This window comes from Labrus bergylta, chromosome 3 (genome assembly GCF_963930695.1).
Source record: "Labrus bergylta chromosome 3, fLabBer1.1, whole genome shotgun sequence".
NCBI lineage: Eukaryota > Metazoa > Chordata > Actinopteri > Labriformes > Labridae > Labrus > Labrus bergylta.
In genome coordinates, this window is record NC_089197.1 from 8,088,988 (window position 1) to 8,115,603 (window position 26,616).

Below are 26,616 nucleotides of genomic sequence, written 5' to 3' on the forward strand. Positions count from 1 at the left end.
CTCTGACACTAATATGTGTCTCTAGTCTGTCTACAAACCCCCCAATGATGAGAAAAGTCCATCCTCTCTGTCTTTTGCCTGCTCCACTTTTCAAAAAATGTGTGCTCAAACAGGCTGTTTGGAGATTTTCCCTTCATGACATCACAAAGGGCAGTAACCCCTCCCCCAGGTGGGTGACACTCCACAGCTAGGTGTTTGTTCTACCCTCTGAGTCTGCCTTCTCACCGTAAACAATAGGACATGGAGCGAGAAAGCCCGAGACACCCAAGCACTTCCAGAGAGGGGGCGTGGTCAGACACAGCTCATTTACATTTAAAGGTACAGACACAGAAACAGCCTGTTCTGAGCAGGGCTGAAATAGAGGAGTTTATAGGCATGATCAAATACAGGATCAGAGTGGATTTAGAACAAGAAACTTCACAGACATGTTTTGGGCAGCTCTGAGACTTATTTACACTGGTTGAAGAGGAGGAGAATATGTGACCTTTAAGCAGTTTAAAGTGTTAAAAATCACAACAGAACCTCTGGTCATCTTAAAGGTAAAACATGTAAACGCTCAAAATTTGAGAAAAGACACCAATAAGACCAGAATTAAGGAAATCTCAAAATAAAAAAAACTACTAAAGAGGTCTAACCTAAAGCACCAAGGCTGAGATTACATAGGTAGAAAACAATAAAGATAAAAGTAGGATAATATCTACTTGAGTATTTCTAGGATCATTAAAATATAAACCACCTGTCCCCCTGAAAGCCGAATGTTTTATGGATAAAAAGCAGTTTTTTAGAGGAGAAGAGGCAGACATCAGCTCACCTTGCTCTTGCTGAACAGGTTCTTCTTCCTGAAGGAGAACAGAATGATGTCTCTGAAGTCAGCCGGGTGTTTCACGCTGAGGTCCTCCGATTTGTACTGCAGCACTCGTGACGTCTTGTTGATGATCCAGTACGGGCTGAAGACGGAGAGGAGCACGCGGCCGCACGTCCTCGTCACGTGGATGCTCACGTCGATGGTGACGCTGGTGTCCGAGTCGCAGGTGAGGCACACGACGAAGAACTCGGAAATCTCCTGATCGATGCGGATGTGTCCGTGCCAGTCCCGGCCCTGATACCTCATCAGCACCAGGGACACGATCTCGCCGGCGACACGGGCGTTCAGGAGGTCGGACGTGCTGCCCTCCTGGAGCTCATAAGAGTCTGCAGAGTTCTGAGAAGACCAAACATTAAGGTTAGGGCGTTTTTGTGCCTTTTATTGGAGAGATAGGACAGTGGATAGAGTCAGAAATTGGGGAGAGAGAGAGTGGGGAATGACATGCGGGAAAGAAGCCACAGGTCGGATTCAAACCTGGGCCGCCCGCTTGGAGGACTACCGCCTCCATACATGGTGCGTGCACTCTAACAACCAGCGCTCCAAGTTTAGATTTCTTTAGCTCAGGATTTATCATCACCTATGTTTCACTCCTTTCATTCTTTACCTCCATCATGTAGCGCAGGGTGTAAGGCAGCAGGTTCCGCAGCATGGCCACAGGGTGGAGGTGGATGACGTAGGCCGGGTCCCAGTCCTCCTCTCCGTGGCTGGCGATGTGTCTGAGGTCGTCGGGGACAGCCAGTGTGCTGACCGTCAGCGGTATCAGGCTGCTGTCGGTGGCCGGACACTGCAGCATGGACTGCACCTCCGAGCTGCGGTGCACCTGCTCCTTCCACGCCACACAGGTGGAGGACGGGCGATACTGACCTTCGAGGCTTCCTGCTGGACGCACAAACAGCTGACACCTGGTGGGGGAACAGGGGGGGGGGATAAACATTTCAGTGTCTACATTCTCCTGAACACCTGGTGCAGCACCTGCAGCAGGAAACTCTCACAGACAGGCTGCACACACACGCTCCCTCTGTCTGCTGGATCAACCGTGCATAAAGGATGTTATCAGCGAGCTCCAGGGTTCTCAGTTTGACAAGTTAAGCTCTCGTTCAGGAACGAGAGGAAGTCAGAAGCTCAACTAGGAACCCAAAGACATCTGCAGAGCCGTAAAGAATAGTTTAAATAATAAAAATAAAGCCCAAAAGGAGGACACTTTTTGACTCTGAGATTTCAGCTTAAAGGAATAAATGGACAAAAGCAAAACACGCATAAATAAAAAAGATGCAGACACCAACAACAAAAAGATATGAGCATAGAAAGTTGGATTTCTCTCCTCTGTATTTGTTCTCTCTTTAATTCACCGACTAGCTCCCTCTATTAAAGCTTCACCCCTCTGTCTCATATTCCCTCCATTTCTCCTGCAGTCTTGCTCCTTCAAGAAGCACAAAGTGTAGCTTTTATTTTACTAATAAAAAATGACCAGTAATGCCCAACTGTGAGAGACAACAGTAGTCTGGATCAAACGTTACATTTGAATGTTGGCAGAGCTCATGCAGGACACTAAAGTCAAACTCCCCAGCTGTAACGGGCTGAATTATTTCTTCTTATCACAAACTAAACAACCTCAGCTCATTCTCACATCAAGGCGTTTCATCTCGATTTCCTACTCTCTAATCTCCACAACCCCCAGCCTCCACGTTTCAGGTCTAAAGGCTTTTGGTGCGCCCTCATGAGCGTAGCGCTCCCTGGAAAGCTGTGGCATGTCGCTCTTTAACAGAGCCATCAGTGAAAAGTTCAGCTGTATTTTCATTTGACAATAAATGGTCAAATCTATGAAAATAGTGTTTTAGAACCATGAGATCCTGATCACATATTGCAGCTTTTCTTTAATTATTATACTGTAAAACGTCTCTTCATAGCCCAGGCTTTTATTTCCTTCGGTCTATGAGATTACTCTGCCTTTATCTGGGACAGGCGTCAATACAGACGAGCATTATTCTGTCTTTCTTGGACACCTGTCTCTAATTTTTGTCTCGTGCTGATTTTCCTCCTTATTTTTGATCCACTCACTATTTCAGTCAGAGAAGACTCTAACTTAGAGCTGCCTTCATTAGTCCGAACATGTGGCAACAGCAGGCTAGTCAAAGGGACTGGGCCTTACACTGGGATGGGCTTTTATGTGAAGTTTTAGAGTATGTGTAAAAACAACACAAACACTCAGAGCAGCAGAGGGGATGTGATAACCTTCAGAGGGAGTATCTACCAGAATCATAAAACATTGATGGTGCTGCATGCTAACAAATGTGTCTTTGTGCAGCTGACCCAGGAAGTCAGTGTGGAGCTACCTGTATGTTTCTAATGGGATGTGGAACTCTGTCTCAGGTTGGGCCAGCCCGATGCTCTGCAGGCTCCTGGATGTGGGGCAGTACTTGAGGACGGTGAACGGCACAGAGAAGTGATTCTTTATCTGAGAAGGAAAAAACTAAAGTTAACACTGACGACATATTCAGACTTTAAGAGGTCTGTGTGGTGAAGTGTCCTGAGTGTGTGTGTGTGTGTGTGTGTGTGGGTTTCAGACCTGCAACGGTGAGCGGACAGTGATGACCTTGTTACCCTGGTCCGCGTCGATCTGCATCAGCACAGAAACCGCATCCTGCTCCATCGGGCCGCGGATGTTGTAGAGACGGCGACCCGGTTTGTCTACAGCAATGTTTGCGATCTCGCTGAAACCCGAGGGAACTGTTGGATAAAAGACAAATCATTAACGGTCTCTAACCTGTTATAGCATGCAGCCTGCTTCAAAACTACACGATAGGAAGTGAAGGTATCAGCACTTTAACATTAACTAAAGCATTGCAGATAATGAAGTGAAGGAGAGGGCGTCCTGACCGATGCTGAGGTTGAACAGGCAGCTCTCTTGCCGCTGCAGAGCTGACAGTTTTCCCCGTGAGGACAGCCGGATCATGGAGTACTCCAGGTCCATGCTCTGATCCACCTGCAGCTCGTGCAGCTTTCCCAGCGACGGCGAGGACACGGGCCTCAGGCTGGCGCCGTGCTGCACGATGAGAGGAATCCCCAGAGAGTTTCTGATGGTGAAGGGGGCCTTCTCCTTCAGAGAGAAGTCAAATGTGGAGGCTGTGCCCTCTGAGAAGGCCTGATCGGAAAACGCAAACACAGCAGATTTAAATACAACTCTTTTTGCAACAATACACTCAAACACAAGAGCACAAGACACAAGGTTCATGTACATGTTCTTATTAGTTATTTCTGCTGTGCAAACATTCATGTTTTCACTCTCTGAATAAAAGAAGAACTTTTTTTTCCAGATTGTAGGTCTTCTCTTGTTTGCTTGTTTGTAAGTTTAAGAAGCATTTATCACTGCGTTGCACCTTGGAGAGGTTCTGCAGGACGTTGAGGGTGCACTGGGAGACCGTGATGTTCATGGTGTCTTTGGAGCAGATGCTGATGGCCGTGCGAGGTTCAGGCAGAATGACAAAGTCGTCCCCGTGGACTGGACTCCTGTCCTTGACTGGGTTGTTCTTCATCTGCAGGATCAAAGACAATTAACATGGATTCTTATCAAGTTTATTTAACATGATAGTCATTTATGCAGATTTAATATCAACACCATCATAAGTAGAAAACCTGGGGAGCACAGCGGTCTGCATTGTCACATCACAGTAAAAAGTCCAGGAGTTAAATTCACCAGCAAGCTTTTTTTTCTCTTTGTAATTCAAAAAGGAAAATGTTTAACTTTTTCATTTTTGGTAAGTGCTGTAGCCTCAGACATCCCCCCCCCCAAGGAGGTCGGGTTTGCATGTTCTCCCTGAGCATGTGTGGGTTACTCCGGCTTCCTCCCACAGTTCAAACACATGCTCGTCAGGTTAACTTATGACTCTGAAGCCCAAACATGTGAACGCATGACGTCAGCCTTGCGTAACCTGCGGTGGTTTGGAGCGTTGGTTGTGCACGTCCACGTTCACAAAATGCAATATGGTGGTGCTCCCTCTAGAGGAATACTCCAGTAACACACGTTGTCCATAGGCCAGTAAGTCAACATTTACGTTCAGGAGGCAGCCGGTTGTCCGTGAGTATGAGTGGTTCAAAAGGAAGTATACTCGAACCTTAAATTGCATGTAGAGTTGGTAGGCATGTTTGTTTGTCTAGCGTGTGATTGACTGGCGACTTGTCCGAGGTTAACCCCGCCTCTTGCTCAATGTGAACTGGGATTGGCTCCAGCCCCAGACGGGATAAGCGGTATAGACAATCGATAGATAGGGAGATGATGAGAGATGGTTTTCAGTAGCTATCAACAGACAGATAACAGGTTTACCTCCAGCTCCAGGTTCCATCTGCGGCTGCCGCCGTCCACCCGTTCAATCAGAGGCTCCCACACTGCATGGGTCTCATTGAAGTAGTTCACCTGCATCAGCACACACACACACAACACATATCAGCACGATGCATCATACATCAGAATACTTTGTCATTTTGTTCATTTTCGTTTTGCATCTGCAGTAATGTGCATCATCAGCACTTTTCAGACGTTTTTTTCTTTTCTGCAAAAGTGCTGGCAGTACCGCTGTGACATCATCATGTTGTAATGTCACGACTTGAAATGACAGTCTGAATAGAGGCATTAATACTCAGAATTGAGATTTACCCTTCATGACATCACAAAGGGCAGTAGCCCCTCCCCCAGATGGGTGACACTCCCACTATATATTTCGGTAACCTTTCTTAGAATAAATTAATGACAAGTTTTAAATATATTTCAGCTCCTGGTGTTAAGTTTGTCTTTTTTTTTTTTTTTTGAAGAGTCTCAGTAATCAGCATCCATGTTAGAAATAAAGGATCAGGATTCACCTCCAGCGTCATGTCGGCGCTCAGCTGCATCAGAGATGACCAGTTTTTGGCCGATCCGCTGAAGGCAGACTCGGCCAGCAGCAGAGGGACGGTCCGGTGACCTAAACCGGACTCCATAGTCACCTGGACCACCTGTAGGGCAACAACAACTCATCAGCAGGATGCATAAAACGACACCCAGAGTGATGAAGTTTCAGAATAAACTCCATTATCAGAGAAGCCGACGTCTCTCCGACCTTGATCTCCGCTGCGAAGCTCTCGCCCTCGTTCCGTCCGTCCTGCACTGTGAAGCTCTCGGTGACCTCCATTGCCTGGTCCACGCCCAGGAACCAGTAGTTACAGCCGTAGATGTTCATGACAGACCAGAGGTCCGAGGTGTCCAGCTTGGACTCGGCGCTCTGCTCATCTTGCTGCTGCTTCGTCGTCGTCATGGCGGCCGTTATCGTCATCACCGTGTTGAGGATGAACGGAGAGATCTGCAGGAAAACAGAAGAACAGATGAGAGATTCAATGACCCTTTGTTGCTGTAAAAAGGAGTGACCTGGATTAGTTTTGGTTTCAATGTGCATATTGTTTCCACTCCGACGCTTAACCCTGAAGAACTCAGCAAAGTTGAACAATTTACATCTCAATTTGTTAACTCTGAGTATCAGAGGAGCACTTGAATGCAGGGTTATAATCAGGTGTGAGCCCAGAGTCCAGAAAATCGACAACAAATCCAGACAAACCCAGATGTTAAGAAGCCAGTTTGACCTCCTGGCTTCTGCAGGAGAAAACACTTTAAATCCATGATCGATCAACGAGCGTACCTTGACAATGACTTCCTCCACCACCACAGAGCCGCTCAGTGGTTGGCTTGGGTGGGTTTTGGTTTCCAAGGCGACGGAGCAGGGTCTCAGCACCTGATGGACAGAGTGGGACTGATCAGTCAAGAGAGCGTTCTTTTAGTTGTCTCCATGTGCGGGAAACAGGGACGATTCTGTTTCTGATGTGACTTAGGCTTGTTGTATTTTTGTTAAGAGATTGAATGAAAAAATACAACTTCTCCTTCAAACTCTTGATCTGCAGGCGCTGCTGCGTGCTGCAGTCACAGTGACCCCTGGTGTCGGTCACGTGACCTTACCGTTGTGACGGCCTTGTCCTCCTCGTTGCATCGCATGAAGGGGCAGGCGAGGACCTTCAGCTCCCTCAGGTTGGCTCTCATGTTCTGGGTGCCGTCCGCCTCGCCCTGCAGGGAGAAGTCGCACTGGAACGAGGCCACGAGGGCCGGGGCGTCTGCCTTCATCAAGCTGGCCACAAACACCACCTCCGGGTCCACCACCACCGCCCGGAGACGAGTCCTGACCGCCGAGGCTGCAGAGAGAACAGAGATCTGTCTGAAACTGCTTCTTGGATTAATGAATAACTCAAGACACTGTGTTTGTTTCTCGTTTTTCTTTGCTTTGTTCTTAATTTTCCTTTCCTATCGATATCCTGGTCTTACCCGTCTTCGGCTCGGCTCGCGGCTCAGCGGTCTGTTTCAGCGGCAGTCTGTCGCTCTGTGTGGAGGCGGCGGTCTGAGCCGGTGTCTGCGGCAGAGCCTTCAAGAAGAAATCGGCGACGGCCATGAGAAACTCCACGCTGGCACACAGGTAGAGTTTCTGCAGAACAGCCACCACCTCCCTCTCTGCGGCGCTCTGTCGATACGTCAAATCGATCATCGCCTCGGAGCTCTGCTCATCTCTGCGACCGAGCATCCTGCAGCCACAAGGGGCAAAAAAAAACCCCACAAAGGTTAGAGTTACCCACACAGGGGCTTACATCATCGAAATAATTAAATACTGACGCCGTGTTTTTACATGCAACAGGATTTTCCTTCTAGAGAAAAGTGCATGATATGATCAGAGCACAGCAACACATTGGGGCAGCAGAGGTTTGGAGCTGATTAACTTCTGAACAGAAATCTGAAGAAGAGAAAGTTTGTCTCATGCTGATCATCCTCTCAGTGAGACAGACCTGACAGACAGAATCCAGCGGTCATGTGACTCCTACCGTGATGTCACTCTCTCCATGCCGCTCCTCAGATCGTCCAGCGTGCAGTTGGTGAGGATGGTGGTCACCTCCATGCTGCCGCTGTTCATTGTCCTCCCTGAAGTCTTCAGCAGGTGCAGAGCGAATTCGCCCAGTCTGAGGTTCTCCTGGTGCCGGAGCTCAGAGGGCTGCAGGGGAAGAGGACCGACAATCACTCATAAGAGCCAACGACAAAGAGTGCTCACCGCTCACCACAGCTTATCAGTGACCCGCTGCTCCTGGACCAGCTGAACCTGAAACAGAGCCCTTTTCACACATGCACTACTACAAAGGTTCTGCCCCTGAAAACTTCCTGAAAGGCTCATTCACAAAGGTCACACATGGCGTGTAGTTTCCTCTGACGGACAGGAGGATGTAATGTTCATGCCATGACTTTAAAGATTTGTGTTATTAGACGTATTTACAGTATCAACGAATGAGGGGAAAATAACAAATTGTAGAGCAGAAATTAGTCCTTAATACACCCTCCCACTCGCTTGCAATGATTACCGGCACTCACACACGCCCCACCCCGACTTCTCTTGGGAATTTTAACAAGGGGGGCTGGACAGGAAAAAGTGGGTGAAAGTTGCAGCCGTTTGCGTTCAACATGAGAATTTCAGGACCTTTTTAAGGAGTTTTAGTGCATGTGTGAAAAGGCTACAGGTGACCAGCTGATCCTGACACGACTATTATTAAAACTTAAGCAGAACCAGCTGAGCCTGAATTCCTCGGTCAGATCACGTCACCACCATAGATTTCACATGATTAGCGTCATGACTTTTTTTTTTTTTTTTTTTTTTTTTGGTCCAGCAGCAGCGACAGACTCGAGCTCCTCTCACCTGTTTGGGGTCGCTGCTGTACAGAACCAGACCGAGAGACTCGATGCTGAAGTTGAACTTCATGGTCTCCAGAGGTTCCTCCTCGTCTTCATCGCTGCTCACTGTCTTTTTCCCAACATCGCCTGAACACAGGAAACAGAAATCACATCAACAGAACACAAAAAATCAAGAAAAATAATAGAAAAGGAAAATCAATTGTGTTCTCTTGTGAAACAGAATCTTTTAAATTAATATATATGTGTACTGTATGAACAATAAAGAAGATGATGTGTGCATGCTGGATAGATAGAGTCTGTCAGACCTGTGTCGGGGTCTCCTACTGCTCGAGCCTGCAGACTGGCCACCTGTTTGGGGGCAGCGGACTCCGGGCTGCTTGCCTCTCCCAGATTCTCCGTGAGGATCCTCAGCAGCACCTTCAGGTCGTCCTGACTCAGCTTCACCTTTAGACCGAGCACAGACACCAGCTCTAATTAAACAGCACCCTGCTGATCACACACAGCTGAATCAGCATATTTAAGGTCTACGTTCTGATCCTGATGGTGATGTCTAAGGGGACTCGGGTCACTACAGACCAGCTGATCTCAGTTTTCACTACACAGAGGACACTAGTAGTTCTACACACCAGCACTGGGGAAACCGGTTGTACCTTCGGTGGCGTACAAGTCAACTGATTGCATAAAAAAAAAAACAGACAGAGTCCGTCACAGTGTGGAAATCTAGTCAACCCTTTTCTACAAAACAATCTAAAAAAAGACTGACGATGAGGCTTTTTTAAAGCTGCAGGACAAACAAAGACAGTCACAGTCAGGTGTTAAGTTTATTTATGCTTCTTAATGGAGACTGTGTAGAAAAGAGGCGATGAAGTGATCCTGCTGCTTGAATTATTATCTTTGCTGACACGATTATGTTAAAAAAATGAATGCTTTGCTTACATTTTTTCCTCAGGATGAGTTGAGCTAAATATTTTCAAAACCCCCATCATCATCTCCTCCCTCTTTTCCTCCTACCTCTCCTCATCCTCGTCCTCTCTCTCTCCTCCTCCTCCTACCTCTCCTCCTCTCTTCCTCCTCCTACTCCTCCTCCTACCTTCATGGGCTTCAGATCTCCATCGATCTCCACGGCAACCATTTTCTTGTACCAGGAAGCTGCCAGGTTTCTCTTGATGTTTAGGTTCAGGTTTACGGGTTCAAGCAGCTCGATGCTGGGTTGACTCGTAGCCGGGTCGATGCAGGTCCTAATGAGATCACCAAAGTTTAGATTAGACCGTCAAAAGTGTGAAGAGAAGAACGATTACTCCAAATATGTTGAATTTCTCCTCCTGTTGTTTATAGCCGACTAACACAAAGACATCGACTGATATATCTGTATCTGATTTTTTTTTCTCTTCCTAATATGGGTATTGGTATCAGCCCCAAAAACTCCCTATCCGTCAGGCCCTACATGTTATTGCCTGTGATGTTTCTATCAGATCTGACCTGGACAGTTTCAGGTGCTTCAGCTGGATTTCCATGTTGTCGATGACAGCCGGCAGCGGGCATCCATCGGCAGGCAGCAGACTGAAGCTGTTTCCCACCGTGATCAGACCGAGGTCCATGACGAGTGCATCAAGGGAGGTGGACGACTGGGGGATGATGATGAGCGGGGCCTTCAGATTAATGGCCATGGACAGACGGAAGCTCTTTTGGGCGAAGTCTCGGACACTCGACGCCGCCTTCTCCGCAGCCTGAGCCGTCGCAGCGGTTAGAGCCTCTTTAGCCGTCTGGAAGTTGTTGGTGAAGTTCTGAAGAGAAAGACGTAAACAAGAACACAAAAGGAATATATTTAAAGAAAGAAACTCTAATAGCTCTTACTTCCAGTTATTAAAGTTCAGATTCTACTTCATCCTTCCTGACCGCCAGAGTCAATATCTTCAGGTGTCATCAGAGGATCAGAAGCTCTGGTGGTCATCCAGGATTCATAGAACCGTAGTTACATAAGTAACAGCAGGTTAAAACTAATCCAATGGTTTTTTTTAGTAAAGTAAGTATTTTGAACTCATTGTAACTTAAGTGTGTGGAACTCACCAGCATAGACATGATGAACTTGTGCAGGTAAACCACCTGGATGCAGCCCACATTCAGCTTCAGTCGGCCGTCAGTTTTGGAGGTGTCGGAGTATCCTGCACCCTCTGTGGCGTTGGGCGTCAAACTCATTGTGAAGCTGAACACCTCATCGCCCACGATGGAGATGGCCTAAAGGACGGATACATTACTTTACTTTAAATATAAATGGGTGTGAGACATCAAGGTAAAGAAAAGCAAACAAGACCCGCACACCAAGAAGCTCCCGTCTGAAGGATTTATTGATAAGTGACGTTTTGAGGAAGAGGTAGGCACCTGTTGGCACCTGCTCTATCGCAGGGATGGACAACTTTGGTCCCAGCAAGAGCCACATTCATTTAATTCTCACTGCCAGGGGGGCCAAATTGTAGGATACAAAAACGATTATAGGCAATTATGTTTCAAATTTAACTCAACATATACCAGTGATCAAATATTATTATGAACATATTTCTGGTTTTCATGAATTCATGGCAGATTTTGTCATGTTTTTTTCATGTTTCCAATTAATTGAAATGCAAAATTTTTCCTGAGGGCCACGTTGAGGGTTGATGGGGACCGCATGTGGACCCCAGGCCGCAAGTTGCCCACCCCTGCTCTATCGAGAAGGCATGCAGCTGAGCAGGCTGATGTAATTTCTGATTAAATGGGATCTTTTAAGAGCCACATTCACTGACCTTCTCGTGAACGGTCTTTGGATCGATGTCCAGGACGAGGAAATCCCTCAGACTGGCTGATATGTGAGTTTGTGGTCCTTGCATCAAAAGAGAGCCATTGATACCTGAAAGATAAGAGTTGGATACAATCAGGGTTAGTGTTGAATATTCACAGCAGACAACTGAGCAGGATGTGCGATGCGGTACCTTGGATCTTAATGTCGGCAATGTTGCAGCTCCGGTCGCACACCAGGACGTTGAAGGCTCCCAGGTTCATCATCACCTTCAGGTCGATGACCTCACTGTCTGCAGGCGACACCAGGGCAGCTGGACGGGAGAAAGTACAACACCATGAAAAACTCAGCTATCATCTTTCAAGTGATTTCACTACACTTACACTGGGATGCCATGTGATCTCATTGTATATATGTGTGTGATTTTGCTTACTGGACTTTGCTGACACAGTCTTGTCCTCTGTCTTTGGTCGGATCTCTCTTTCTGGAGACGAGACACTCGCAGACGACAGCGCCGCAGAAATAAAATTCATGGATGAGAGCAGAGCCTCAGTGTGGAGCATGAGGTCGAGAGAGGTGAAGGTCACCTACAGAGAGAGAGAGAAAGAGAGAGAAAATATGTGAAGTAATTATGTGTTAAAAGTCAAGGGCTGTGATTAAAGTGTATATATGTGTCCAGAAAGTGACTTCAGAGTTCAATCTGGGAAGTCCAAATTAATCAGTATATTTGGGGAATAAGACTACGAATGCAACGCTTATTTATGGTTCTGTAGTGAGACCTAGTGCTAAAGTTCCCCAGCAGATATTAAACCACCATCTGGAAAATAGATCGCCCTCACTAAGCTCCTGCAGTCCAAAATAGCCAAAAAGAACCGTCAACACTTGGCCTGCCGATAACGCGAACACAAGATGGAAACAGCCCCACAGCCACAGTTAGCAACAAACTACTGAGGGCTCAAATCGACTTGCTTACTTTCCCTTGTACAACGTGTGCTACTGGAGGATTCCTCTAGAGGGGGCTCCACATAAAACATATGGTGTAAAGACACCGAAGGAGAGATGATCTGTCTCCAGCTATTTTGGCAAACATTGCTTGTTGCTATGCAACAGCAATGACACATCATGGTGCGGGGTAGTTGTGGACTCGATGTATTAACTTTTCTACCAAATCTTTCCACCATTGTTGTAGCAGCTCTCTGGTGTCTCCGATGTTCTCATTTCTGGTCTCATCACCATACATCTCTACACTGCTCCTCGTGGTTAAATGCATATTGAATCTGGCGCACGGGTAGCGTAAATTTCTGAGTAGGAGCACAACCAACTGATGTCATGCATTCGCATACACAAAGTTAAAAGCAAGTTTACTCAGGGCCTTAAAGTTCCCTTTTCATGTGCTGCATTGTTTACAGTCCAGTTAGCAGCTTGAGAAGCAGCTGTTTTTTGTTTTGTTTCTTTCAGATAAAAAGTGAGATGAAATCCACCCCTCCAGATATTTCTGCAAAAATAAACAGTGTCATGTTTTGGTTACATCCCCCCAGAGGAGCGCTCCATGATCTGTATCAGGTGAGTCTCAGTTCAAATGTAAACAGTGAGTCGCACAGAGACTTCACTTTGGCTTACTTTGAAAAAAGAAACAGTTTCTTGTGATTTACTTTCATTCACAAGTTTGCAGATAAAAACATCATGATGCCGGTTTCCAAAAAGTAAAAATTGTAATCCTGCTGAAATGTGATTGGCCAACACTACTCTGACTAAGAAAGTACTACCAATAGAAACCAGAGCCTTTCCCAAACCACAGACTGTACATTTCTGTGGAGAATATGTGAGTGTAGACTGGATGAACTCACATTGATCATCTTCTCTGTGTTCTTGTAGATGGTTGAGAAGTTTGGTCCTGAGCGGTCGGCCTGAGGGAACAAAGAAACACAGAAAGGGTCAGGTAGTTTCAAAAGGTTTGACCTGTAATCCTCTCCTCTCTGCTCTGACAGGTGATGGCACATCTAAGTATTTGAACAGGTCGTGGTGTTAAAGGTGAGTTACGGCTGTCATCACCTGGAAATACTGCACTTTGAGAAGTTCAGTTCCTGATTCCACCGACGAGCTGATGAGACACAGCGGCTCGCCATTCCAGTCTGAAACCAATGGAAACAAAACAAATCACACGGTCAGATCTATCCTCACTGCACATGGCGATAGGTTTGACCACGTATAACAGAAGACTTCAAACAGAGAGTGGTAGAGAATCCACAGAAAGCTTCCTCTAATGAAACAGCCTGTAAATCACAGAGGAAGGATGGTTAAAAGTGACCTGCTGCTCTGGTCTTCTGAAAGTCTTTACCTTTAAACTCATGGCACTCCAAGGTGATCTTTTTAATGTACGTGGAGGCGCACATGTCGTACTTCCTGACTTTGGTGTCGATGCCAAGCTGAGCCACGTGAAACACCAGGAAAGGGGACTCCTTTTGCTCTTTGGGCTTCTTCAGGGTCAGCAACACCTTGGAAAGGGGGGTCAGAATCAGGGGTATCAGCGGGGGAGGTCAGAACTGCAGAAGCTACATCTACAGAATCATGAACGTTTACAGAAAGAACACGGGCAAAAAAAAAACAACATCACAAAAGGACATTTCAGGATGAGCGAATAACGTAGCATTAGCATTAGCATTCAATTTGGTGTTCATCCCGCAGCACCAATTCTGCTTACCAAAGGTGGCCCACCAGGGCGGCCAGGCTCCAAGCCAGCGAGCCGGGCTTCTTACCCGTTTAAAGTTTGAGAATAGGTTGAGTTCGTTCCGGCTTTAAGACCTCTAATCATTCGCTTTACCAGATAAAACTGCGAGACTCGGTGCGCCAGCTATCCTGAGGGAAACTTCAGAGGGAACCAGCTACTCGATGGTTCGATTAGTCTTTCGCCCCCATACCCAGGACGGACGACCGATTTGCACGTCAGGACGGCTACGACCTCCACCAGAGTTTCCTCTGGCTTCACCCCGCCCAGGCATAGTCCACCATCTTTCGGGCCCGATTGCATTTGGGGTTTGGTGTCAGTAACACAGAGATCTTTGAATGCAACTCATCCTGCCTTCGATGCTTTTCTGAGTGCATCAACTCCTTCAACAAAAGTTATTTTTAAAGAACTCCAGACTTTAGCGGCTGGACAAGCGGAGGACTGTGACCGTGACAAAGTATGAAACCTTCTTCTTCCTCATCATATCTGACGTCTAAACTAAACTTCTCCCAACTGTTGTACCTCTTTGAGTTCAAAGTTGAGGAGAACGTTGACGGTGTTTTCAGTCAGATCTCCGTTGGTGGTGACCAGAACTCTGTTAGATTCCGTCTCCAACGGCAACACGTCCACCTGCTGCTCGGCAAGCTCCGCCTTGTCTGAGGGAGTAAACAGTTCAATATATAAATACATTTCTCCGTCTTCAAACCTTGTTTCAGAGCCTCATGAAGAAGAACGAAACCAGAAAAAGCATCGTCGTTACATTTCCCATCATGCACTGAGAGTGAAGTTACCTTGAGCCACTTGTTTTTTAACGTCCATGCTGAGCTCTGCGCTGCCGTCGCCAATGTTCTCCACCATGATCTTCATCAGCACACCGAGGTCTTCCTCGCCCAGACTCATCTGATCAACACACCAAACACTTTCTCTAGTTCTTCTTCATAAAAACAAAACAAGCACACCTCAAACTAAAGCCGGGGACACGTGCAGCTTACATTGAGGGAGTGGATGACTCCCTGGACCTTGACTCCAGGTATCTTTGTGAACCAGGAAGCGGCCAGGTTCCTGGTGATGAGCAGCTCTAAGTTGATTGGCTTGAGGATCTCGATGTCCGGCTGTGAGGAGCCTTGTTTCAGTGTGGTCCTGAGAACACATTTAATCAAGACTGGATCAGACTTCTGATTCTGTCTGTGTGGACTTTATCTTGTCTGAATGCATTAGACATCAACAATGATTCTGGTAGTTGTTAAGAAGTATTGAGTCATTTTTTTCAAGCTAACATGTCAGCCCTGTGATTGACTGGCGACCAGTCCAGGATGTACCCCTCATCTCGCCCAATGACAGCTGGGATCGGCTCCAGTTCCCCACGACCCCGAATGGGAAAAGCGGTGTGAGATAATGGACAGATGGATGGATGATGAATTATGGACTACTCATCAATTATTTCAGTCAATAATACAAATGGAGTGGGAGAACTAACTACCTTGCTAACGGCGAGTTAACACCCTTGTGTTTGTTACGTTGGTTGAATGTTATATTTGTCGTAATTGATGTACATGTTTGTATGTTTGTTGTTTGTGGACCCCATCAAGAGCTGCTGCTGCATTTGTGGCAGCTAATGGTGAACTGAATAAAGGAATAACGACATATAGTAAAGTAGACTTTTTTATTGGTATGACCTTGGTCATGATAGTTATTATTTTCTGCGTCTGCATTATATTCTACTCGTATCAGTGGATGGGCGCCTGGGAGGGGTCATGTACCGATTGGTCACTCAATGAAAACCATTCTTTTTAAATGTTAGATAATTGAGATGTTGCTGACCTGGTACCCTTGTTGTTTCACTGTAGGTATCTGTCCAACAAGTAAAATGTTTCAAGGATGAGCTTCCAACTAGTGTTCTAGTTTTTCTCTATCCATGTGAGATGTTTAGGTTTGCTACATCTGGTTACAGGGGCAGCTGTGGACTCAGCTGGTAGAGTTGTTGTCTCTCAACCAAACGGTTGGGGGTTCGATCCCCAGCTCCTGCAGCCACATGTCTGATTTGTCATTGTCAGCAAAAGCAGGAAACTTTACCCCTAATTGCTCCTGCTGCTTCAACAGCGCAAATGAACGTGTATAAATGGGATTAGTTACTTCTGATGGTCACTTTACACAGCAGCCTCTACCATCAGTGTGTGAATGTGTAGGTGTGACCTGCGGGGTAAAAGTGCTTTGAGTAGTCAGAAGACGAGAAATGTGATAAACAAGCTCAAGTCGGCACCTTGTGAAAAGGTGTTAGGTGGTATCCTAGATGTGGGTGTAACAGTAAGAGCAGTCTGTGTTAAAATGCCTCTGCAGTTCAGAAGGTCATTTTCTGGTCGACGACCTTCAATAAACTAGAAAGTGAATTAACCCTCCATCCAATAAGAACTCAGTTTGTCTGCTTGTTTTGATTTCCTCCAATCAGGGCTCAGGAAGGATTTCTGACATCTGACACATAATGTCCCTGCTCACTCTGAATAATTGTTGATGATCGTCAGAGTGTGTTCAGAGGTGTTCATACCTGGAGAGCTTCAGATGAGTCAGCTTGACGTCCATCTTCTCCACCACCGCCGGGAGAGAAAAGCCGTCAGCCGGCAGCAGGGAGAAGCTGTTCCCCACCGTGATCAGACCCAGATCCACCACCACGGCGTTCTGCGAGGTGGACGACTGGGGGACGATGATGAGCGGAGCCTTCAGCTTGATGTCCATGGAGAGACGGAAACTCTTCTGAGCGAAGCCCCGAACGCTGGACGCCGCCTTCTCTGCCGCCTGAGCCGTGGCGGCGCTCAGAGCCTCTTTGGCTGTTTGGAAGTTATCGACGAACATCTGGAGGAGGAGAGCAAATCAGGAGTGAGATGGGGAAACGATGCGGCGTCACAGGATGAAGAGAAACACAGTTAAGGGAGTCAAAGGGAGTCAAAGGGAGTCATTGTGAGGCGTTCACTGCCTGGACAAAGCGTTCGGTCATTTCTGCTTCAAAAAGCTTCAAATGAACGATTGAACCTCAGATTTATAAAATCAGAATCACACATCTGACTCAACTTACCAACAACTGGGTGCTGAATCCTGAACGAGTGTAACTCTAAGGGCAGCACTCGTGAAGATATTAAAAATCTAATATTTTATTTATGACTCATAAGTCTAAGAAGAACATCTAGCAGAGGTTCAAAGGTTCAACAATGTTTTTGTGACAGAAATGAAGTTCAAAAAGTTAGAGACCTTTTTTCAGGGAGGGGGAGTGAGGTCACACAGGCAGGGGGGGGGAGGGGGCAGTGAGGGGGTCGATGATGGCAGCTGAGTGAGTTGCATAGCACTGATGGAGAATAACTGTCGTATGTTGTGCATGAAGAGCATGAGTTCCTGGATCGTGTCAAACAGGCCGTGGAAACTAAATCTCCCTCTGGATGAGAAACATCGACGTGCGCTGGATTTTTTTTGTCCCCCGAGTCAAACTGAGTGCAAACTGAATCAAAATGCTCTTATCAACCTCGAGTACACGGGGACATGTCCTACTGCTGATGACCTTGAACCAGATGATATTTTTAAGGTGGGCTGAAGGTGCGGTGGAGTCTCTTAGTGAAAGCTAAAGCAGCAGGTTTTGAATGCAGGTCAGAGGTCGATGCTGGAAGCTGTACCTCATCAGCAGACGCATACTGAAAGCTAAAAGAATCCTGGAGGAAGAAAAACACATCAAACAGAGCAGAAACATGAGACACACCAAGCTGTAGAGAGAAACATGCAACAGGAAACATGCTCACTGACACATTACAGTCACAAACACACACATTACTCTTTATAATCTTTAATATTCCTCCTGTTTCTACGTCTTTGAATATTTTTTACTCTATCTTACAACTTGCTGAGTGTCCTGAAATGAGATGTCTATATCTAAATAAGTCAGTGCATCTCATTTGAAGACTCTTTGTCAGATATTTGTACTTATTACAGTCCAGGCCTTATTTTCTGTCCAGGTGAATTTGTGTTTAAATAAGTCTAATAGAATATTTTTGGGTATACATTAGACGAGGGGTTCCAAAACTTTTCAGCCTACAACCCCCAAAATAAAGGTACTACAGACTGGAGACCCCCATCGTCTCCAGAACCTTTATGGAACGACTTTTTAGAATATATCTTTACAATAATGAGTATCATATCAAATAGAAACTAATTTTAAAAAATAATTTTGTATTTTTGAAAGGCATGTGCAGCCCCCCCACCCCCCCCCCCCAATATTGTCTCGCGATCCTCCCGACCCCCACTTTGGGAACAACTGCAATAGAAGAATACACTGGCTAAACCAGAACTTCCACCAGATACGTGAGCACTGTGTGTCCGCTCCGGTCTGTTACGGCTCTGTGCACTGCTCGTCCGTCAACAACCACAGGCTGTGTTCTCAGTTTGCAGCACGGCGAGCACGGCCGGACAGCTGGAGTGCAGAGACAATTGAATTCCTGCGGTAATTTTACAGATTTACTCGAGACAGAGCGAGTTGATTCGACGTGGTATGAAACTGTATTAAAACCATTTAAAACACATCAACAACAAACACACATACGGTCGTTGTTCTGAACCGTCAAAACTGAGTGTTTTATTCTGAAAATAAACCGCATGTTTTAATGTTGTATCGGTGTCTGACTTCCTGTCCCGTTTGTTCTTTTCTGTGCTAAATTGATGCGAAATAGGAGCCGTGCATATCTGCTGCGGACTGACGGAGCTGAGACGCAGCACAGCGGAGCCAGTGGAAGCACACACACATTAAATAAAATGAAAACCTATCAGCTCTGCTGCCATGACGGAGCGGAGACGGAGATCACACACATCTGGTGGAATTTAGGCTCATAATGTGAGTTTTTGCAGGGTGACCTCTCGGGTTCTTCTGGGTCACCGGTCTCCGGGATCTCCGCCTTTGTGTCGGCTTTTCTGAGGACGTGAACGTGCAGCTAGATTTTTAGAACAGCCAATAGGAGAGCCCTGCTCTGAAATGAGCTGTGATTGGCCGAAAACAGCGGCACTCAATCCCTACAGAATCTTGCTCCAAATGAAATCACAATATGGTGGCATCTTTCACGAGGGGTATCATCTTTCACTTTCATACAACAGGAGGCGGTGAAGACTCTCGCTCCACACATGGACAGAGAAATAGAAACTGAGCTTTAACTTAAGAACCAGAGTGCAGTTTTTGAATACTTCAGTCGTTTTCAAGAAACGTGCAAATTATTCTGAACTCCTGTTTGTTACTGTGGGACAGAAAGTGTTGATGAAACATGAGCTTTAACACACTTGGAGATTGTGAGGACTTTGTGAATGCACCGTGTGTTCAATCAGATCATATAGAATATGTTTGGATACAAAGAAGGCATGTAAAGTATCTGACCAGGAGGGACATGAGGAACTTGTGCAGGTAGACGATCTGGATGCAGCCCAGACGCAGGGTGACCTTCCCGTCCACCTTAGACATGTCGCTGTAACCCTCGCCCTCAGTCGCCCCCGTGTACAAGGACAGTTTGAAGCTGAACACCTCCTCACCCACGATGGACACCGCCTGTGAGGAGGGAACGGAGGGGGGGGGGGGGGGGGTTTAGTATCATCTGGTTATGTCATCCAGTTATTACCTGCTGAGCTCAACATCAGACTCGTCAAGACAGAAAAGAAGCAATGAGACAAAACAGTTCTTGACCTTTCTGTGGATGGTTTGGGGGTTGACGTCTGTGACCACGATGTCTCGGAGCCGAGCGAACACCTCCGTCTCCTTCGCCTGCACCAACACGGACGCATCGATTCCTGCAGGGCGGCGACAGCGAGGCGTCACCACATGATATTTAACCTACTTCCAACACGCTCAAAAAATGTAAAAATAGATAACTAATGAAGAAAGAAAATGTCAAAAACAAACAACATAATAAACTGAGATCTTCAACACAGACATAAAGTAATAACCTTTGAGAACGAGCAGGATGAAGAAGACGCTTATCTCCACTTTTTAATAACTTTAAGCTGAATACGCGCCGTGTGTCAACAGCTGCTCATATCATGTTTTCTCACCTTGGATTCTGATGTCGGCGATGCTGCAGCGGTCATCACACACCTCCACGCGGAAGCAGCCCAACATGGCAAACAGCTTGAAGCTGAACACGCCGCCATCTTTGACTGATTTAGACACTGCAGAGAGAGCAGAAGCCTCATGTGTCACTTCCTGTCAGGGGGGAGGTGGGGGGCGGGGACACACAGACACACACACACCTGTGAGCAGTCTGAACTCACCTGTCCTGCCCTGCTCGATCTTCTCCACTTCTTGTTTTTTGGCGTCCTGGTCGCGGGCGGCGCCGGGTTTCGACGGCATGGCGCTGTTCAGGTAGTTGATGGTCGACAGGAGAGCTTTAGTGTGGAGGAGGAAGTGCAGAGAGGAAAACTCCACCTGGAACAGAAAACAGGTAAACGGAGAGACACCAGTGGTCACCTTAGGATCACTTACTATCACACACACACATTTTAAATCTACTCCAACGTGTGGAAGAAAAATCTCAGTGAAACATTTTGGTCATTCTTTAAAATAAGCTGTTTTAACTTGGCACACTCACACTGACCCCAGTTGACCCGTACCGTGACAACGCTCAACTGTCCCCCCCCTCCCAAGTCCACCCCCCAGCCTAGCCCTAACCAGTAACCCAAAACAGAGCTTATGTCCCCGATGTAAGACTTCAGTGATCAGTAAACCTCGTCCACCCACCTTCAGCGTTTGCTCCGTGTTGTTGAACACAGTCTGGAAGCTGGGACCGTTTTGTTCAGCCTGCGGGACGACACACAGAAAAACATGTCAACAGCTAGAACTCCATCATGTCTGTGGGTTACCTCTGCTTTTAGGGTCGAATAACAGAAGCTTCATCATCTTTACAGAGTTCTTCATCTTCATCAATAAACATCTTGTCATCTCCACAGCCTCCACCAAACAGACTGACTGCTCCATCTTATTTTAAACACCCTTCTAGTTGTTGTTATGGTTCTTGAAATTTTCAGGGATATAACGTTCAAGAGTGGAATAATCTCCAGAAAAGTGTTCTATTTTTTCTCCTCATTATTTGGCGTCGCTGTACAGAACAGGTGAGCGTGTTTGTGCTCACCTTGATGAACTCCACCTTTAGCAGGTCGGAGCCCTGCTGCTCTGCGGAGCTGATCAGGTGGAGAGGACGGTTCTTGCCGTCTGAAGAGAAAACACAGAAACAACAGGTTACAAAGAAAACAGCACCTGAACAGGTAAAGGTCTCAGTCAGTTCAGTTTATCTTTTTATTCTTCTACAGGCTTCAAAAAGTTTGTGAATAAATCTTTTACTTCTAGGGTAAAGTCTTTCTGGATCTTGTTTATTGGTTTTTATCAAAGGAGCAATATGTAACTCTGACCCCTAGTGTTTAAAATGGGTACTGCAGTACAAATTTAAAACATTGTAGAGAGCTGTCTCCCCCTGCCCCCTCCTCTCTAGAATCGCTGAGCATGCAGGTTGCCATGTGGTGGACACTGAAGCTTCAGTGTTTAGCCAGCTCTGCATCGGTCTGTAAACATTTCTGCAGCCTGTTGAGTAACTTTTTTTTCCAGCCAATCCGGGATGAGCAGATCTATTTTTTTTTTTTAATTAAATCAGGGTGTGAAGTTGTTACCTGGGACGTCGCAGTAGTCCAGAGTGATCCTGCGCAGGTATGAGGTGACGCTCATGTCATACATCCGTTTCTTCCCCTCAGCTCCGAGCTGACAGACGCTGAAGTAGAGGACCGTCTTCTCTTGGTCCACCTGCCGGGTCAGCTCCAACAGCACCTGAACGCAGCACACACTCAACTCTTTAGCATGGACTCCATGTTTTTTTTTTTGTTTTTTTTTTGCACTTTTAAAAAGGCTGATGGTAGGCTCCGCCCCTCTGAGGTCACATGACGACCTCATCTAAGACAGAAACACACAAACCTCTTTGACTTCAAACTTGAACTGGAGGTCGGTGAGCTCCTCCAGAGCCAAGCGCTGCTGATCTTCATCGGTCGACTTCTCACTGGACTCTTCATCTGAATCTGAAACATGGAAGCACAAATACTTAAAACTAGAGCTGTCAGCATTAACGAGGGAAACGCCATTGATCATTACCCTGTAACTTGACATTAATCCCCTCATTTTAAAAAGTCATTAACATCTTTACAAAAGGCTTTAAACTTGTATATTTGTTTTTTTAGGAATTATTTAGCAGTTCTTTTTATTTTTTTATTGTGTCATTTAAGAGCCAATCAGGTGTGAGCAGCACCAACCTGAATCCATGGCACTGAGGAGGGAGGGGTGGAGGCTGAGCAGTTGTGCTCTGGCCCCGACCAATGGCAGCATCTACGACAGGAAACAAAGCCAAATACGGTCACATGGTTACATCAGCCCAGAGCTGCTCACTCCACTGAACACTTTTCATCACTCTCTTAAACTGCTCTGACACTTCTGTGAATGCTCAACTTCTCCAACACTCTTACAAACTATTCAACGACCCCTTGAACTCCTCCATCGCCCCCTCTGCTGCTAAATTACTTCATAAGCTCCTCCCTTCATCAACTACATCACATAAGAGAGTTTAAAAAGATGGACGACATGACAGCTCCCCCTGCTGACTGGCTGCAGAACAGGTAATAGAGCCCGCCTCCTCCATGTTAACAGATGATCCGATTCCATAACTGTGAGCGTCTGCTTCAAACCGACCTAAGAATCTGCTCTGCTGCGGCATGAACCCAACTGAGGTTTTATCGGTAAGGTAAATTTGTGTTCTGGTTAGCAGGAGGAGCAAGACATCAATACCAAGACTACAACATCTGATCTCTAATGCACTCTAGAGTCAGTCTCCAAATGAGCTAAATGTCAGTGTCCATCATGGGGTATCTTTTAAGGTGGAGGCACAGTTTCTACCTTTTCGCAAGTCAATGCCCTAATTCCTAAATAACAACTCAAATCACCTCCCTAAACTCTTTAACTCACTGTCCTTTAATCCTCCCCAGCTCACCTGAAAACTGAACTTCTCCATCTGTCCTCCAAACTTCTTCATCAATCCACTTATGTCCTTTATCCCTCCCTAAACTTTTAAGTAACCTCGTCGCGTCGCTTCCTCAACTCGTAAATCACTTCCCCAACTTCTCAATTACTTCCTGAACTCCAAACTAACTTCCTGCACGATTATGTATCTTCATTTACTCCTCCATCCCTCCCAACACCTCCTTCACAACTTCCTAAATTCCTGAATCCCTCCTTAAACTCCTTCTTCTCAAGCCTTACATCCTCCTTCACTGCTCTAAACTTTTTTCCCTGAGTGTGGCTATGGCATTGCTCCACCAGTCTCTATCAGTGTTTGACCGACCTTGGTACATAACCCTCATCTGTCTCTGAATGGTGTGTTTATTTCAGTGGGTATGGCTGAATTAACACCGGACTGTGCCATGTGTACCTTCTCAGTGGGGGTGGACGGGGGGGAGCTCTTGATGGGCAGAGGGATACTATCGATCAGCTCCAGCACGTTGTGGATCTTCTGGTCCGAGATCTTGACGTGCAGCAGCGGCAGCTCACCCGACACCTTCAACCTGACGCACAATAACATGACTCGATCATTGGCAAAGTGTACGGATGAGTCCACAGGTGAGGCTGCTCAGTGATTGGACACGTTACCTGGGCATCCTGGCGTCCTTCTCCACCATGCACTTGGCCAGCTGGACCGTTAAATCCATCGGTTTGAGAATGTGTTGGACTGAAGAGTCCTGCAGCCGAGCCGACTTCCACGCCTCGCCTGTGAGTCAAGTAGAGCTGATTTACTAAAACACAAACTTCCCCGCTGAAGAATCGTTATATTTAAGTGTGTTTGATAGCTGTGTACCTGACTTGCTGTGGAGCACCTGGACTCTTCTGAGCTCCACGTTGTATCTCTCATAGGCTCGATCCATGATTTCCTCCAGGGAGGAGAAGGACGATGAAGACGAATTCACACCGCTCTGCTCCACGCTGTTGAACTGCCATGTAAAATGTAATGTCAAATATCTGGCGCTGTACTCGCATCATCTTGAAATAAAACTTCAGAACTGACCTTTAAACTACCGAAGTCTACAATGATGAGGTCTGACGTGCTGCTGTACAGGCCCGACTTGGGTACCAGCAGGTAGGATGGCTTCAGGTCGATCCTCAGATCCAAGACCTTCCTGGTTTCTATCATGTGAGACAAACCTGCAGGAAGCATAACCAATCAGCAAAACATCACACTGTGAAGTGACAGATCTAAAACTGTGTTGATGTTACTGACCTGTGGCAGTTTTCGATTTGAACTCCTCCAGTTTGGAGAGCGTGGCTGAGGTCAGGACCTCCAGATCGACACCTTTCCCCGTTTTGAAGAACTCGGCCAAACTGTTCACCGTCAGCTGGAGGAGGGAAAGCAGAAAACACGTTTCACATAAAGGAAAAAGGAGGACAGAAGGACAGATGAAAGAGAAGAAAACCAGAGACCAGAGAGGATCAAATCTTTGTTTGACTCCATTTTTGGACCAGACTTCTGGTGGAAGAATCCGATTTGTGCGTTCATTATTCCCAATCAGAGGTCCAAATTTTGTGTTTTTAGAGCATTTCTGCTTAAGGGAGTGTGGAGCAGACAATGCCCTTTTTTTTAACATCTTGTCGATCAGTCAAGCCTTAGAGGTGTTCAATCTCAGAGACTCTGAATATGTCACTTGATTTCTTCTAATGTCAAGACCAAGGTCTCAATTAAAAGGACACATACCTTTAAAGGTTTTTTAAGTCCTCAAATAAAAAGGAATGACAAAATGCTGGCTTTCCTCCCACCATTAAAGGAGCAGTATGTAACTTTGACACCTAGTGTTTAAAATGTAAAAAAGAATACTGCAGTCTAAATTCTAAATATCATAGAGAGCTGTCTCCCCCCACCCCCCTTCTCTCTGGAGTTGATGCTCACACAGGTTGCCATGTGGTGGACACTGAAGCTTCAGTGTTTAGCCAGCTCTGCATCGGTCTGTAAACCTTTCTGTGTTCTAACCTCTCTCCATTTTTCAAAAGCATCTCCAATATTGATCCTAGTTTGAGCACGTTTCTGCTCGTGGAGCTTATTAGAAACATGCAGAGGCTTTTTAGGTCGGGTACAATCACCTCTATCTGAACCACTTCTCTTGCCCGCTTCCATCGCTGCAACACCTGTTGACCTGATAACTGCTCTCATATCTGACAAACTGAGGGGCCTCCAAAACGGCCGTGTGGGGGTGCCTTAAAACCGCCTACCTTTTCTGGTCCAAACAAATCCAGAGCATTCAGGACCAGAGTCTAAAGTTAGAAGGAGGACATACTGGCTGCTGCTTTGCTACTTTAAACTCTTTAAAACAATTATAAATTTTATTTTCAGAGTGGAGAAAAATGCTTTTACTCTACAGCTTCAAAAGTTAAAGGACACTGAAAACTTGGGAAAATGCGATTACTGGGATGATAAAGACTTTTTTTTTATTTTGCTCACCGCATCGTAGATGATCTCGACAGGCTGAGAGTGGACGCGGAGCAGCTGGTCAGCCGTGCTCTCCTCTGGGTTCGTCTCAAACAACACGCTGAGCAGAGACGAGGACGAGTCTCCCACTGTGGCAATGAGCGACGGTACCACCCCCTGCTGTTGTAAACCTGTAACGTACCAGTGCTGCAGCCCCGCCTCCACCCTGCAGGGGGACACAGAGAGCTTCCATTTGTAAACACACACTGAGAAAAGCCCTGGGGGAGGAGCTCCAACCAACTGATGATGGAGGAGGGGGGGCTCACCTGAAGGCCTGAGCTCCAGGTCTCTGAGATATTTTGGTGGTGAGGTCGATCATCTGGACTTTGAGGATTTCTGGGATGTCCGGGAGCTCTCTGACCGTCACGGAGGTCCTGAACAGCTGGAAGGTGACGACCACAGCCACATACTGCATGCAAAAAGCAAAAGGATTTATTGCAACACAAAATCTTTGACAGGATAAACACACGCCTGAAGAGATATGTACTGTTAGGAGAGCAGTAGAGATATACATGTTAATATTGTGATAAAGATGGTAAGAGGGAAAAAGTTATGGGGCTTTTCACAAACTTTCACTCTAAGCTGCTCGGTCCCTCCGCATACAACACTCATTGTGTCATAAACACAACAATGACTCTACCAACTGAGCCACATCCACTGCCCCGATCCTCCCTTTTAGACTGCACTCAATGTGGCAGAGTAGTTTTAGATGAAAATACATATGACTTTCCGTCACATTTAAGTCCAGTTTACCCTTCGTAGTTTTAGACAACGACAACTCAAAGTCTAGCTTTAGTAAACAAAGTTATGACATTTAGTCATTACTGTTAGTCAAAACATTTTGCGCAAAGAGTTTTATGATGTGGCAGTTAATATCTGTGCATGTGGAACAATACATTTGCTCGTGAAAAGTAAATGTAAGGTTTCGAGAAAGGCCTGTGGACAATGGTCTATGAAGGG

At 46.3% G+C, this 26,616-nt stretch overlaps 1 protein-coding gene across 6 annotated transcripts in view; it reads right to left on the reverse strand.

Moving 5' to 3' along the window:
- The window catches only part of vps13c (vacuolar protein sorting 13 homolog C), a 63,676-nt gene that overhangs the window by 17,753 nt on the left and 19,307 nt on the right, over window positions 1–26,616 (reverse strand). For 4 of the 6 annotated variants that reach the window (XM_065952597.1, XM_065952595.1, XM_065952596.1 and 1 more), the window contains 45 exons: window positions 25,923–26,065; window positions 25,630–25,822; window positions 24,418–24,532; window positions 24,205–24,341; window positions 23,998–24,130; window positions 23,793–23,910; window positions 23,575–23,707; window positions 22,406–22,478; window positions 22,074–22,174; window positions 21,776–21,929; window positions 21,244–21,323; window positions 20,853–20,912; window positions 20,387–20,540; window positions 20,168–20,284; window positions 19,803–19,906; window positions 19,500–19,667; window positions 17,761–17,796; window positions 16,647–16,951; window positions 15,097–15,244; window positions 14,896–15,004; window positions 14,627–14,760; window positions 13,718–13,874; window positions 13,432–13,511; window positions 13,227–13,286; window positions 11,813–11,966; window positions 11,573–11,692; window positions 11,387–11,490; window positions 10,674–10,841; window positions 10,086–10,390; window positions 9,697–9,844; window positions 8,912–9,050; window positions 8,611–8,732; window positions 7,751–7,917; window positions 7,203–7,456; window positions 6,843–7,072; window positions 6,529–6,621; window positions 5,956–6,195; window positions 5,720–5,851; window positions 5,187–5,276; window positions 4,243–4,398; window positions 3,743–4,007; window positions 3,432–3,592; window positions 3,199–3,320; window positions 1,470–1,767; window positions 812–1,201 (listed from right to left, as the gene is read on the reverse strand). In XM_065952597.1, the coding sequence (XP_065808669.1) occupies window positions 812–1,201; window positions 1,470–1,767; window positions 3,199–3,320; window positions 3,432–3,592; window positions 3,743–4,007; window positions 4,243–4,398; window positions 5,187–5,276; window positions 5,720–5,851; window positions 5,956–6,195; window positions 6,529–6,621; window positions 6,843–7,072; window positions 7,203–7,456; window positions 7,751–7,917; window positions 8,611–8,732; window positions 8,912–9,050; window positions 9,697–9,844; window positions 10,086–10,390; window positions 10,674–10,841; window positions 11,387–11,490; window positions 11,573–11,692; window positions 11,813–11,966; window positions 13,227–13,286; window positions 13,432–13,511; window positions 13,718–13,874; window positions 14,627–14,760; window positions 14,896–15,004; window positions 15,097–15,244; window positions 16,647–16,951; window positions 17,761–17,796; window positions 19,500–19,667; window positions 19,803–19,906; window positions 20,168–20,284; window positions 20,387–20,540; window positions 20,853–20,912; window positions 21,244–21,323; window positions 21,776–21,929; window positions 22,074–22,174; window positions 22,406–22,478; window positions 23,575–23,707; window positions 23,793–23,910; window positions 23,998–24,130; window positions 24,205–24,341; window positions 24,418–24,532; window positions 25,630–25,822; window positions 25,923–26,065 (6,870 nt within the window). The remainder of the gene's footprint in view (window positions 1–811; window positions 1,202–1,469; window positions 1,768–3,198; window positions 3,321–3,431; window positions 3,593–3,742; window positions 4,008–4,242; window positions 4,399–5,186; window positions 5,277–5,719; window positions 5,852–5,955; window positions 6,196–6,528; window positions 6,622–6,842; window positions 7,073–7,202; window positions 7,457–7,750; window positions 7,918–8,610; window positions 8,733–8,911; window positions 9,051–9,696; window positions 9,845–10,085; window positions 10,391–10,673; window positions 10,842–11,386; window positions 11,491–11,572; window positions 11,693–11,812; window positions 11,967–13,226; window positions 13,287–13,431; window positions 13,512–13,717; window positions 13,875–14,626; window positions 14,761–14,895; window positions 15,005–15,096; window positions 15,245–16,646; window positions 16,952–17,760; window positions 17,797–19,499; window positions 19,668–19,802; window positions 19,907–20,167; window positions 20,285–20,386; window positions 20,541–20,852; window positions 20,913–21,243; window positions 21,324–21,775; window positions 21,930–22,073; window positions 22,175–22,405; window positions 22,479–23,574; window positions 23,708–23,792; window positions 23,911–23,997; window positions 24,131–24,204; window positions 24,342–24,417; window positions 24,533–25,629; window positions 25,823–25,922; window positions 26,066–26,616) is intronic. The other 2 variants (XM_065952599.1, XM_065952598.1) reach the window with 1 other exon arrangement.